The sequence below is a fragment of the Elephantulus edwardii genome, unplaced genomic scaffold (genome assembly GCF_000299155.1).
Source record: "Elephantulus edwardii isolate Elephantulus edwardi_28Jun2011 unplaced genomic scaffold, EleEdw1.0 scaffold00127, whole genome shotgun sequence".
Taxonomy (NCBI): Eukaryota; Metazoa; Chordata; class Mammalia; order Macroscelidea; family Macroscelididae; genus Elephantulus; species Elephantulus edwardii.
Window position 1 is genome coordinate 9069368 of NW_006399877.1, and position 15006 is coordinate 9084373.

Sequence of the window (15006 nt, forward strand, 5' to 3'; positions counted from 1 at the left end):
TTAGGTAACATTTTTTCAAACAAATGTAATAAAAAAGGAGAACACTTCATGTGGAAGCATATCAATACATTTATAGCTTTCTTCCTTTTAAACCCTAAAGGAACGCCTCATCAAATCCTATAGTGACTTCACAAAGGATATTAGAATATTTTAGCTATATATTGCAGAAAAACAGCTTCAGACTTATCTAATAAATTTCAGCTTCAAAGCACCATTTTTTCAGCCATTATACAGAAGGTACCGTTTTAGAACTCTATTTCTGAGGCAGAAAGATGAAGCAGTCTGTTCCCATTAGATCTTAGACCCAGAAGTCCAATGGAAGGCCATCCTAAGTTAGAATGGACTCATCAGCAGTGGGGAGGGGTGTGTGTGTGTGTTTATGTATATATCTAATAAAATATGTTTTTTAAGATGATTTTGGCCAATAACACAAAATTCACACCTTCTTCATATACAGAAACCCAACAGATTTTTAAGAGGCTAGAAATTATGGGTAGAAAGCAACTATTAGTTAGATAAATTAACATTTTATGGAATAAACTTACCCGTCACAGCATCATCCTGATAAAGGTTTGTTTTCAGCAAATCATATACATCCTGGCGTGCAGTCCCCATAGCAGCCAAACCAAGACCCAGACTGCCGCCATGTCGAACAATCTAGGCAAAAAGGATTTACTGACTTGGGGCACTGTACTTGAAGTCTAAATTCATTTTCTAATTTCAAACTTTATTATGATATTAAATACAGAGAACAGAGGGATGAGGTTAAGATATACATAAATGAAGGTAAGATTTGTCTGCAGGTAAGATTATATAGTAGTCATTACAGAAAAGTCTGTTGGCCTCCGTCCTCTCACTGAACAAAAGACAAGGTTCTCAGTCCCAGGAAGTACTTTCTTGGTAGCTTTCTAAAGGAATTTGCACTAACATACCTTCTAAAGGAGTCTGCACTAACATAAGAGTTCAAAGTCTAATACCCAAGGTTTTTTAAAATAAGGACTAATAAATTTAACCAACAGAATGACTTTTAATAAGATGAAATATCAAAACAAGAATTCTTATTTCTCAAAATATATGCAACCTTTTGGGGGCCTTAATTTTGTATACAATGCTAGATGATTAGACCAAGTACTCACAAAAGGCACTTACAGTTGAACTCCAAGACTCTAAAATAAAGAACCTCTGGTGACAAAGTGGCGAAGCACTTGGCTGCCATGAATAAACCTATGGTCACCGAGATCTGCCTCTGTGAAGACGCACAGCCTGGCAAACCCTATGGGGCAGTGATGCTGTGCTACAGGGTTCTAAGCGACAGTGCTGCTCTACACAACAGGGCTGCCATGAGCTAGAACCAAGCTGTCAATAATAGGATTATAATACTTTTCAAATAATACTTTTTCAAATACAAGAAAATAATGTTTTATAAACACCTGGTAGTAAGTTTTGACTAACATATACAGGTTTTTAAGATTGAAAGGCACTCTTTTTGCTTATAGAGTAGTAAGTAGCTTTTTTAAAAGAAAGAACCAAAACAAACAAACTCTATGAGAATAGTTGTAGCCTTTTAAGTATCCTAAAATGCCTACTTTCTAAAATAATACGTAAAAAGAGTATTTCCCTGGATTTTAAATTAATAGAAATTTTTTTCCAGGTAATCGGGATGGGTGTGTCAGAGGCAGTGCGATTGGCACAGGATAGAGCAGGGTTTAGGGCTGTTGTACATAGGGTCGCTATGAGTTGCAAACGACTCGACAGCACCTAACAACAATACTTACATCATTGCTGGCATTTTTAAGCTGGTTAAGCAGATAGTCAATGATATCGCCACCATGATTAGCATGGATGAGACCCAATGCATAGAGGCCTCCACCTTCCTGATAGGCTGATCCAGGAGAGGTGTCCTTGGGGAGGTATGTTGCCATGAGCTGTAATGCTTCCTTCTCATGACCCTGTAGGTTTGAGCGACAACAAAATTGTTAGCAAGAGAAAAGAGCAACAGTTTCTATGATTATTGTCTTTTCTCTACAATATTCACTTCCTGAATAGTAGGAGAAGGAGGGATTCTCCCCTGTACAACTTTCTCCCTCAAAGCAGGACAGCCTTGAAGAGACTCAGTTATGCTCTCAAAACATTGCTAATGCTTTACTTTTTCTCCTTGTTTTAGAACATTTTTCAAATTCACCCCAAGACTGTGCAAATGTTATTTCAACTCACTTTTTGTCACTTTTTCAAAACTCATTCTTTGAAAAATGGCTTAGACAGCATTCACAAGAAAAGGATTTCTAATTTTTCTTTATTTCTCTCTCCCTCCCTCTTTCTTTCTTGTTGTATACCATTAAATTGGATCCAATTGGCACAGAAGGAGATTGCCACTCCTTCTCCAGTGGAGCATCTGGTGGATTCGAACCGCACACCTTCAGGACTGCAGTGCAGCTTTTTTTTTCTCTATAATTATATTTTATTAATTTTCATAAACATTTACAGAGATTTTGGGCTTCCACTCATTCATTGTTGCACTATTCTCTCTACCCTCCTCCCAGTTTGTTCTTGTCCAAATGCCACAGTGCTTGTCAAAGCCAGTTCTGATTAATCTTCTTTGTCAGTGTATCCTTTGCCATTCCCTATCACTCCTCCCTGAGAGAGACTTCACCCTGAGTCATAAGGAAAAGGGGACGGCGTATTCTCTTAGCTTGCAGTGCAGCTTTTTGTCAGCAGGCCACCAGAGCTTCCCAGATTTCTAACTTTTACTGAAAAACAGACATTTACTATCTTATTTATCTTTTCCTATAAGATGACTGACCTGAATAACAAAACATATCTGTCAATGAACTTTATTTTTTCTAACTTTTATTCTGTTGAGAATATATACATATATAGCAAAACAGACACTAATTCCAGTTTCTATATGAACAAATTAGTGACAGTTGTACTACTATTCTCATCCTCCTTTCCAGTCCCTCACCCTGAAGGACATAAGCTCACTGTCCTCTAAGGTTCTTGTTTAATTTTTCAAATGGCAATTGTCAATCTGATCCCATGTTGAAGATGTTGTTATGTGCTGTTGAGTCCTCTGCGACTCATAGCAACCCTATGGACGACAGCCCTAACCCCTGCTCTATCCTGTGCCAATCTTACTGTCTCTGATACACTTACCCCCATTACCCTAGTCACTGAATCAATCGATCTCATCAAAGGTCTTCCTCTCTTGTGCTGTCCCTCCACCCTCCCAAGCATGACACCCCTCTCCAAGGACTGGTCCCTCCTTGCAACATGCCTAAAGTAGGTCAGACAAAGCTTCAGAATTTTTGCCTCCAAGGAGCAAACTGCTTTCACCCTCTCTAGGATGAACCTGTTTGTTCTCTTAGCAGTCCGTAGTATATTCAATACTCTTCTCCAGCACCAAAGCTCAAAGGCAACAATTCTCCTGTCATCTCTACTCATTGTTCAGCTCTCTGATGCATAGCATGTAACTATAAAGACTATGCCCTGAATCAGGCGCACCTTAGTCTACTGATTGACACTGTTGCTCTTCAGTACTCTGGAGAGGTCTCTGACAGCAGACTTTCCCAATGCAACTCATCTTTTGATTTCCTGGCTGCTGGTACCAAGAGTGTTGATTGTGCATGTTAGGTGCTATGAAGTCCATTATAAACTCTTAGCAAATCTAGAAATAAGAGTGATACAATACTCTCTAACTAGCCCCATCCTCACAATCTCCACCATGCTCAAAACCAGTGTTACTGTCACTATGTCAATCCATCTTGTTGAAGGTATTCCTCTTTTGCTGGTCCCCTTCTTTCCCAAGCATGATGCTTTATCAAGGACTGGCACATGACAATATGTTCAAGATATGTGGAACAAAGTTTTACATCCCTTTCTCTAAGAAGCACCTTGGTTGCAGTTCCTCTAAGACAGACTTACTTGTTCTTTTACCAGTCCATGAATTATTATACTCTTCCCTAACACCACAAGTCAAAGGCATCAACTCCTTGGTATTCTGTTTTGTTTTTATTTTTTTTTTCTGTGTGTGTGTGTGTGTGTACTGCCAAATCAGATTTGACTGGTATAGGAGGAGATGGTTCCTCCTTCTCCAGCAAAACATCTGGTGGATTTGAACCGCACACCTCTGGGATTACAGTGCAGCTTCTTGCCACTATGTCACCAGAGCTCGCCTTGGTATTCCTTTTTCATCGTCCAACTTTTTTTTAAATCACCACATAGAGTGATTTTTTCATTTTCTGCCCAAACTTGTGCAAGGATAAGATTAAGATATCCAAGTATTTATCTCGTTTTGTTCTTTCTTTACCCAAACAGCAGAACTAGAATAGATTAAATGACTATTCAAAGACAATTTAGTTACACTCTTTGCTCACTTCCAATAATCAACCACTCTGTTGTGTTATTGCTGTGTAACTGCTGAGCTGGAACAGACCTATAGCTGACCCTCTGGTAGGTTTTCAGCGGCAGTTAACTGCATGGGAGGAGAATGCTCATTACTTTAAACCAAATACATTAGAGGTATTTGTCACTTCAAATCAAATAGTAAGTACTAATGTGGTTATCTGATTCCTTCTTATTTTTCCACATTGTTATTAAGCCTCCACCATCATCTACTGGGTGGATTCCAGTTAAGGAAGGAGAAGACATTGTGGGATCTCCCAGTACTCTGTTCACCACTCACTGCTCATTTCTTCGTAGCTGTGACTCTGAATTCAGATGCACTTTCTTTTTCCCCCCAGGAAAATGAAGAAACAGTCGCTGTTTCATGATGGACTAGGGCTACAGGGAGGGTTGTGAATCTGTCTGTGGCTGGGGTGGTTTCCATGTTGAATTCCGTTCCAGGGACTCCCCTACTAGACACCTAAGGAGCAAATATGGCAGCAGGCCTCCACAGCCTGTGTCTTCACACAGGGGAAGTTGTTCAACTGGGATTCTAAAATCTTCAGTTTCTGGTTCTACAGCAACTTTTCTTGATAAAGTTGGACGAATTGGATGCTTGTGATTCTCAACCCCATTTTCACAAGAGATGCACTGGGTTTTAAATAGGCTACCATTAATTTCCATAAAGTTCTTGGTGCCAGTCTTGTGGTGCTGCTCACTGATGTTCTGGATGATGACCACCACATGCCGGCCATGTCTATAGCCAGGTCTCACATTTGGCGATGGCGAGGCGCCCAGGGTTCAGGTCCTTGTTCTGCAGTATCTCCCACCAGTAACGGTAGAACTTCCACATCCGGGATGGATTCAGTGAAAAGGCCTGAGGAATAGTCAGATCCTAGATTTACCATTTTCTCTAATACTCGCCAGCTCCTCTGAAAGTTGGCACCTCACTTTCCACATTAACATCAGCCCTCGTCAGAATAATGATGTGCTTCGCTTTTGCAAAAACTTTCAGAAAATCTGCCATATCTGAACTCAGACAAGCCACTGCTGGGCAAATTCTGATTTGTGCGGAGGCTGGAGACTTTAGTCCCCAATACAGCTGGGAAATGAACAGTCTGCAGTAACCTGGAGAGGTCACATCAGGCTCTCTTCACAGTATTAATACTTGAGGTGGACTGCAGTGACCAGAGGTAGCACAGTGGCAGCCAGGCATGGAACTAGGCTCCCTAACACTTTCAAGAGATCCCTAACAGCAGATTTGCCCAATGTAACATATCTATTGATTTCTTGGCTGCTGTTACCAACGTGTTGATTGTGAATCCAAGGAAGATTAAATACTTGACAATATTAATGTTTTCATCTATGGTGATGTTGCCTACTGGGCCAATGGTGAAGATTCTTGCTTTCTCAATGTAGAGGTGTAACCCATTATGAAGGATGCGGTCTTTAATCTTCTTCAGTAAGTGTTTTAAGTCTCTTCACTTTCTGCAAGCAAGGATGGGTCACTTACTTAAACCTGTTGATCAATCTTCCTCCAATGATGCTACGTTCTTCTGCATATAGGCCAGTTTCTTGAATTATTTACTCAGCATACAAATAAACTGATGAGATACAGAGAAAGATACAGTCCTAATACACAACTTTCTACATTTTAAATCATGCACATTCCCCTTGTTCTGTCTGAATGTTTCTTGTCCTATGTACAAGTTTCACATGAATACAATTAAGGGTTCTAGAATTCTCACTCTTCTCAATGTTATTCGTAATTTAAAATAAAATTTAATATTCTGTGCATTTAGTCAAGATCCACCAGGCATTGGCTACAATGTACTATCTTCCACAGCTTCTTTTGAAATCAGCTTGAATTTCTGGCAGTTCTGTGTCAATCAATGTACTATCCCATCCATCTGTTTCTGAATAATCTTCACCAAGATTTTACTTGCATGTGCTATGAATGACATTTTTAAAAAAAATTTCTTCTCTCCACTGGGATCATCTTATTTTTAACAGAGAAACAAACATGGACCTCTTTCAGTCTTTGGCCAGAAAGCTGTCTTCCAAATTTCTTGGTAAAGACTAGTAGACACAGGCAAGGTTGCATCTGTTAGCACAAACAGCTCAATTAGTATGCCATCAATTCCTGGGCTTTAATTTTTGCTAATGCCTTGAGTGTAGTTTGAATGTCTTTATTACTATTAATTTTTGACAATAAGCTACTTTTTGGTTTAGTGTTGACCAATTCTTTTCTGTACAGGACTATGTATTCCTTCCATTGTCTTTTGACGGGATGATTTCCTGTACCATTCAAGATTTTGTCCATAGCATCCTTCAGTATTGTCACTTGAGGCTTGAATTTCTTATTCAGTTCTTTCAGCTGAGAAATGCCAACCATGTTCTTGTTTTGGTTTTCTAATCCCAAGTCTTCCCACATTTCATTGTAGTATTTTTTTCTTTCTTAAGCTGCCCTTTAAAATCTTTAGTTCTTATTTCATCATCGCTTCCTTTTGCTTTAGGTTCTTTTTTAAAAATTATTTTATTATTTTGTGTGTGTGTGTGTGTGTATGTGTGTGTGTGTACCATCAAATCAGATCTGACTGGTACAGGAGGAGATTACCCCCCTTCTCCAGCAGAGCATCTGGTGGATTCGAACCACGTACTTCTGGGATTGTAGTGCAGCTTCTTGCCACTGAGTCACCAGAGCTCCCTTGCTTTAGGTTCTTTACAGCTAAGATCAAAGCAAACTTTTTATATTGGTTAAACAAAATTAATGTTTGGTTTTTAAGATGACTTCCAGGACTATTTTGCCTTAAAGCCTAAAGATTACCTCAGGCAAGTAGTTTTAAGGATTATCTATGCTCCATGGCTAAAAAATAAAAAATAATAAAATAAAATATAGAGAATTTGAAATAGTTCTATATTTTCTCTCTCTTGATTATTCTTTTCACCCCAGAAAAGTGTCTTTTATTGATGCCTGGATAAGGAGCTGTGCTGCCAACACAAAGGCAGGCGGTTTGAGGCCACCAGTTGCTCTGCAGGAGAAAGATGGGCATTCTCCCCCCATTCAATGTACACTCTACAAAAACCTGCTGCAAGGTCAGCTATGAGTTGGTTCTATGTTGACGGCAAAGAGTTTTTCCTAATTCACGCTGATCAGTGTCTATTACCTTATGAATTACACCCAAACTGGCTGTAGCAGTAAATTTTGCCCAGTTAGTGGCTCTGGCCAACCACTCCAAATTATCTCTGTAAGAAAAGAAAACTTATTAAAACAAATCAAAGTCCATAAAGATTGAAGAGAATAAAATTTTACCTTGAATCATTTCAAACTATTGTACTTTAAGTATCCCAAAATACTACTGATTCTATTTTACTTTTTGAATTATTTTTAAAATTTTAAGAACTGTTATTTTTTATGTATGATATACAAATATACTATGAACAAAAGAAAAATTATGTCACATTTTAGAAACTTAATATAGTGCCTTAAAAGCCCATACTCAAACCAAATAAAATATGTTATGTTATCTTTTAAAAGAGTGGGTAGATTTAATGAAAAACGAGTAAGACAGTGAAAACAGAACTTTGTTCAAAGTTCTCCCCATTCATGGAACAATGCCAAAATAACATTTAAAATTATTTTAAAGCAAAGTACAAACCTCAAAATATATTTACCTTAGAAACTGGTCACTGGTGGTTCCACAGTGCATGAAAGAGTTTGCTATAACAGTTGCAGTATGACATACAGAATTCCGTACTGCATCCTACAGACACAAACACAGACTTCCATCACTGGTGTGTATCACTAAACACAAACACACATACACGACTTTTTTTTTAGAGAAATAAGATTAAATTGAATTGATTTTTAAAATATAGATCTTGGATATTTCTATACAGATCAAAAAGCTTAGAAAAAATAGCAAGTCAAGAGAACCTCTAGAAGGTCAGCTATGAGTGGGTTCCAACTCGATGGTATACAGCAAAAATGTCAAGTCAAATAGTTTCATTTTCTGTCATAACTTGAGGCCAAAAGTAGCTAACTGTAAGGTTTATTCTTTGTATGTTGAAAATTTAAAATTTCCTCTTCTCTTAGCCTCTTTCCCAAGGGATCCAAAGTGTTAGAATAACTTGCTATACCTTTGCCAACATCTATAGTCATCTCAAAGTTAAGTAATTTTTACTGAGCTATTTTATAAAGACTAGGATTCAAAGAGTGGACAAACAAAAAAATTATGTGAGTTTGCATCTTTTTGCCATCTCTAAAAACTGCACTAAAAATCTCAGAAAGCATTATCATATATGCTTCTGGACAAACATCACATATGCTTCTACAAATAGCCACCTACTGCTGTTGTGCCATAGAGTCACTTTCGACTCAAGGCTTAGTAATGAAATATTATCTGGCTATGAAAAGGTTAAATGATGCTGGGAAAGGATCCTTAGTCAGGAAGACTTTCCCATGGTGTATATTTTTATTACACTAAACCACATAAATATATAATGCCTGAAAATAAGTTAACTATTAGGATCATTATCTTAAGAAAGGTTGAAATAACTAGGTAATTACTAGGTAAGGGTATTGTTCTTCAAGGAGTCCACAGGAAACAGACACATAAAAAACTATCCTAACATTCTGACTGTGCAACTACTCACCTAACTGCTCTCCATCACTGGATCTAGCCATCTACATAAAATCAGTTAAAGGAAAAAGCATGCACTAAGTATTCCAAAAAGATACTGGCATAATTTTATTTCTTGTTTAACAAGTACAAGAGTTTCACTTCTTATTTTTAGAAAGATTACTTATTTCTTTGACCCAGAGAGAAATATAACAACTTATTCAAGAAATAATCAAATTCAGAAAGAAGAAGAAAATTCTATTATGTCTTACTTTTGTATTTTTTAGTATCATGAGGTCTGTGTTATTATTTCGTATCAAAAATTGCAGATGTAGTTCAATAGCCATTTCACCACTTAAAATTTTAATCATTTTCAAAGTCTGGTCCTTGGGCTCTGGGCTCTGGAAAAATAAAAACCAAAATTTGAACATTGCTAAACTCTACTAATTAAAATAGGAATTCTTTTTATTTCAATAGTATAAATCTGGGAAATTCAGATATTCATGTACACACAGTTAAAGTACAGGCTACAAAGAAACCTTGTATTTTATGAGTAGGCTTAAACAGTAGATTTAATGTTGTTTTTTTTTAGGTGTCACGGCTCCGGGTCCGACTTATCTTGACTCCATGCACAACAGAATGAAGCACAGTGTAATTCTACAGTTCCATCACAAACTCTGCTACACTGAAACCTGCTGTTGTGGTGAGCGTGTCAGTCCATTTTACTGAGTGTCTTCTGTTTGTGCTGACTTCTGTTTTTCTAAGCATGATGCCCTTTTAATAGCAGAACCTAAGATTAATGTATTTATTTCCTGCTTACATGCCATAGAGATATAAAAGCTTGATAGGAAAAAGCAATTCCGTTTGAACTAGTTTTGTATGTACAATACATTAAGTATATTACTTTTTTAAAGCTCAAACTGGGAATAATTACTATTACTATGTAAGAAAATTACTTTACAAAGGGTCAACTTCAGGAAAGCAACTCCCTACTCATTGAGAAAAGCAAAAGCATCTGTAATTCACATTCACTAAAGTTGACGGTCATGGACTATCAATCAACCCAGTTTAACTCTGGTAACATTTATGAAGCAACTCTTCATGTAGGTAAAAAAAGCTGCAAATTTTTGGGGTGAAAATTTACAAATCACTGATTTTTTTTTTACCCACTTTATTATACATTTTGTTCTAGAATATTAATGACAATGGACATAATGAAAATGTCTGATCAATCCCTATTCTCTACTACACTGTTCTTCATCCAACTTATCTATTTAATTTTTATACCCCTCTACTTACTCCATTCCCCCACTTGATAACCACAGAACAGTTTTGTCATCTGCTTATACTAGAGCATAGGAAATAATCAGTTCTGAAAAGTGAACTATTTCAATTCTCTACACTACATCTACTACCTTCCTCCCACACCAAGAATGGATATTTAAAATAACTAATTTGCCCCTCACATATATTCCAACTGCTTCCAACACTGCTCCTAACAACAACATGTGTATTACCAGTTATTTGCCATAGCCAAACATTTTTCTCATGTAGTAAGTGTTATTTTGTGACAGGTATTCAGAGTTATTTTGGTTAGAGTTCATTTTCCAGTAAGGACTTAAATATTTGCTTTGTTTTAAGATTAGATGCTTTTGGTGGATCAATTTAAAAATGTTTATTTTCCCCAGGAAATCCCTTTCTATAAATATGACATTGTAATCGACTTTAATATAAGCCATCAACAAGGCAGGTATACAATAGGTCAGAAAAACTCATGCCCTGTTGGGAACATAGGTTCAGGGCAAGCTCCACTTGACAGGGCACACTTACTGCCTCTGGGGTCTTTCCTGCAGTTGAAACGCCTGTCTTGTCTTCCGTCTCCATGGACTCACTGGAATGAAGAAATCAAAAGTCACTAAACTGATAATTCTTTGCAGAATGTGCAGGTGATCTGCTTATATCACAGACTTGATCCATGTCCAGATTAAATATTTTTCAAGGTAAAGTTACTTCTGAAAAATAGTTAAGATCGCAACAGTCTAGATCTTAATATTGGAGGCAAAACTAATGAGAGTTTGTCAAGCTAAATATGGTGAAATCCATGTATTCTTAGACTATTCTAGGAATATTCCATCTCCTCTTCAAGTCAAGTAAAGACTATTAAATTACTTTTTGACGCAGAAGAAAAACACTTATACCTGTCTTTCTCAGATCCCGGAACAGTTCCCATATTGATGGATCCAGGCACAGAAGCAATAGGGGTGCCAACAGTGCGGAGATTCTGGATTACAGATGATAAAAACTGCTGGCTGGCACTTTCATACAAATCAAAACAAATCTGATAAGCCATCAGGAGGTTATCTTCCTTTACCAGTTTCTCTAATATATCACTCACAGCCTGAGGGTCATCTAAGAAAATTAAGCACTGAAATGGAGATAAAGAACAATTATATAATAAGTAAAAACTTTGTCTACAAGATACTCAGTAAAAGGGAATGGTTAGTAGGATTAAGTATATCCACTGAATTACTACTGCCCCATCAAGAAAAGATGAATGAAAACTTTGCATGGAGAAATAGTAAAGGACACAGGTAACAGATACTGTTTGCTTTCAAATATGAAACTTGGTAGCTGGAGCAAAGAGGCTGTATATTCTTTGAATTGTGGATCACAATAATTTATTAATGAAATTATATCAAACTGCAAAAGCTAGTGGTCAAAGTTATTCATTCTTAGATCATTCCATGATTATTCTACCTATTTCCAAAGTGAAATTAAAAACTTCTGTAAATATCAATATATATTCAAATAAAAATTGTAAAAGAAGTGCTCTAGATAAAATTTTTAAAAGATAAATAATGATGAAAACATCACAATGTCCAAGAATTTAAAAAACAAAAATAATGAACTAGCTAAAGAGATAAAACTCCCTGTAGGGAGTAAGATGGAAATGAAACAAGGACAAGGGAAGCAGGGAGGTATAGTTTTTTATTTAAGACTTCCAGTATCATTTGATGTTTGTATTCTACTGACTTGAAACATTAAAAAATTAGAATACTTTCTTAAAAAATCAGGACATAAAACCATTAAGTCAACTCATTAGAAACAAACAAAACTCAAATTCTAGCAAAAACAGTGAGCGATATAAATATGCTTCTTTTCTGTCTCTAACCTGTTTTTAGAAGGATGCATTGCTCTATATTTTCAAAAAGTATGAAGGATAAAAATGCATTAAAAATCTATATATATTGCTGTGAAAAGCAACACATAAGATACATAATACTGCTCTATAAGCAAAATGAATTAAAAGCAACCCTTAGAGAAATAAAATCTATGGGCACCTCCACTCAACATAATAAAGTAAAACACAGCCACTGAGAAGAATGAGGTAGATTTATACAGACTCCAGGTAAAGAGAAAGACTTCTCTTTAACATGCTTACTGTATTGCTCAAAAAATGTTCATGTACAAGAAAGTTCATATGTAAAAAGAGAAAAAGAACTATATCCAAATGTTTGGTTGTATTTGGGTAAGGAACCATAGATCATTTCTATACTTGATTCAGTGACTGGGGTAATCGGGATGGGAGTGTCAGAGACAGTGCGATCGGCACAGGACAGAGCAGAGTTTAGGGCTGTTGTACACAGGGTTGCTATGCGTCGCAAGCGACTCGACGGCACATAACAACAACAACAACCACCTAACATAGTAATTTTTTTCTTCTACTTTCTTTCCTTACCCTTGCTTGTATTTTTTCCTTTTGCCTTCAACAGCTTCAAGTATATAAAAACCAAAAAAAAAAAACAGCAACACACAGAAAGAATACACTAAGCAAAATAACCTTTGAGTTTTCTAATACTGTTTCTGGTCAATAAAATGGAACATAAATGGCACCCTCTGCCTTCAAAGCTCTCTCTGTTCTCAAGATCCACGGAGACACCTGTATGAAACCCTTACAGTCATGAAGTGGTAGCGGCTGTAACAGAATGTGGTGTGTTGCTAGCTGCTGCTGAGTTGGCCTCCAAGTCACAGTAACGCTAGCGCAAGGGAATAAAATGCTATGTAACCTGACACCACCCTGCGATCCATTACACACTAGATTCCTGTAATCTCTAGGGATTTTCACTGGTAACTTCCAAAAGTGGGCTGCCAGGCTCACTCTTCTAATCTGTCTTGATCTGGAAGCTCCATTAGACTTACACAACATTATAAAAACACACAAGCCCCCAATGATAAGGCAGTGGTGACACAGAGGTATCCTGGCTGGGAACTGAATCCAGGTCTTTAACCTGGAAGCAAGAATTCTATCAATGAACCGTCACTATACTCTAGAGTAATGCAGTACAGTGTATTACCTGACAAACGTTGATGAAATCGGGTTTATCCAAGTTCATATAAATTTTAACTAGAACTCTTAGTACTTTATTCCGAAACTGTTTATTCTGCATTAAAGACATGCAGAGCTTCAGGCTATACGCAAGCATTCCAGGAACATCATTCTGAAAGAGAATGTAAAGATGCACGATTATCTGGCTACCAAAGACTAGGTTTATTTAAAAAGTGAATTATTGTTTCAATGTACTTCAGTCACTCATCTTAGGCAGCCAATGATTTCAATCTCTTAACAAAAACTTTAGATGAAAATGTTTCTTAAAAAATCAGACATTTCACGTATTTATGTAATAAATGTCCAAACAAGAATTAACCATTTATATTGAAAAGACCTGGCCTACTGTTGTGATAGAGACTGGCTGAACCCTGGAAACTATGACCACTACATAAAGTAGTCTTCAGTTTTCTGACATTCAGTTTGAATCTGAATCACAAAAACTCTTTAAACTGGGACTCATGGTTCAACTTTTAGCCAAACAAGGGACCATCCGTATTATCAGAGACGTATAAACTCATTAAAACAAACAACCATAGGAGAACAAAAGACACCCTTACCCAGAGATACAGTTCAGAAGGCAGGAGGGAAAGGCAAGGATAAACAGAAACAAGAAACATGGGAGGAGAGGAAAGAGTACTGCTACACTGTGGGGACTGTAACCTATCAATCATACAAAACAGTGTGTATAAACTGTTGAGTGGAAAAATCAATTTACTGTGTAAACTTTCACTCACATCACAGGTGAGGGGGCAGATATATTTAGCAATAATTCAGGACTTTAAGGATGAGCACTAAATCAACACAGTGCTCACAAAGCAAAGTGGTACTTTTACTTACTATAAAAGGTAAACACAAACAAACACCCACATACTAAATGGCTAGGTTTTTTCCAACTATTTCCACCAAAGTATTTATTTCTGCCTCTTTCATCACTACTGGGCCTCCTTACAACTCAGTGCCATCCGCATCTCTTTTCCTCAGGCCAGTAAACATGTGACAGAACTGGTCTCCAGCGCCACATGCCTATGCTTCTAGTGCTACTCCATCTGTCTGGTGCTCTCTCCCTATGAGCACACTTGGACTCTAGACCTCATGTGTACTTTGTGGTTCTCAAAAGTATCCCCAGGACTTAGAAACCACCCTCCACAGTAAAGTCTATCAACACCAATGAGCATATGGAAGAGCTAAAACTATTTTTCAGAAAGTAAACTGTGATTCATTAGTGAAATCAACTTAGTGGAATATGACTAGCATTCCAAGATATTAGAAATAAGAAAAGAACAAGAAGCTGCAGCTGCACGGTTCAAATCCACCAGATGCTCTGCCGGGAAAGGAGGGACAATCTCCTCCTGTACCAGTCAGATCCAATTTGACGGTACGTACACGTACACACACACACAAACAAAATAATAATAAAAAAAAGATTCACTTTAAAAAAAAAAGAAAGAAAAAAAGACATAAGCAAGCATATTTTTGGCCAAAAGCAAGGTAATGGGGCAGAGTACATCTAAGAGTGGAGAAGAGGCTTGAACACAGTCTAATTGTGGTGGCTCAGGCAGAAAGGCAGGTGAAGCGGGCCTGCAGAGCAATGCTCATTTAACTCAGTCCTGAACT

General features: G+C 37.2%; 1 protein-coding gene and 1 pseudogene across 2 annotated transcripts in view; both read right to left on the reverse strand.

The window, feature by feature from the left end:
* PSMD1 (proteasome (prosome, macropain) 26S subunit, non-ATPase, 1) overlaps positions 1-15006 on the reverse strand; it is a 96976-nt gene that overhangs the window by 68580 nt on the left and 13390 nt on the right. For both annotated transcript variants that reach the window (XM_006893483.1, XM_006893482.1), the window contains exons 6-13: positions 13358-13501; positions 11201-11427; positions 10833-10893; positions 9275-9403; positions 8056-8144; positions 7548-7626; positions 1776-1949; positions 546-657 (exon numbers count right to left, since the gene is read on the reverse strand). In XM_006893483.1, coding sequence (XP_006893545.1) covers positions 546-657; positions 1776-1949; positions 7548-7626; positions 8056-8144; positions 9275-9403; positions 10833-10893; positions 11201-11427; positions 13358-13501 — 1015 coding nt within the window. The remainder of the gene's footprint in view (positions 1-545; positions 658-1775; positions 1950-7547; positions 7627-8055; positions 8145-9274; positions 9404-10832; positions 10894-11200; positions 11428-13357; positions 13502-15006) is intronic.
* Positions 4780-5812, reverse strand: LOC102852667 (annotated as a pseudogene).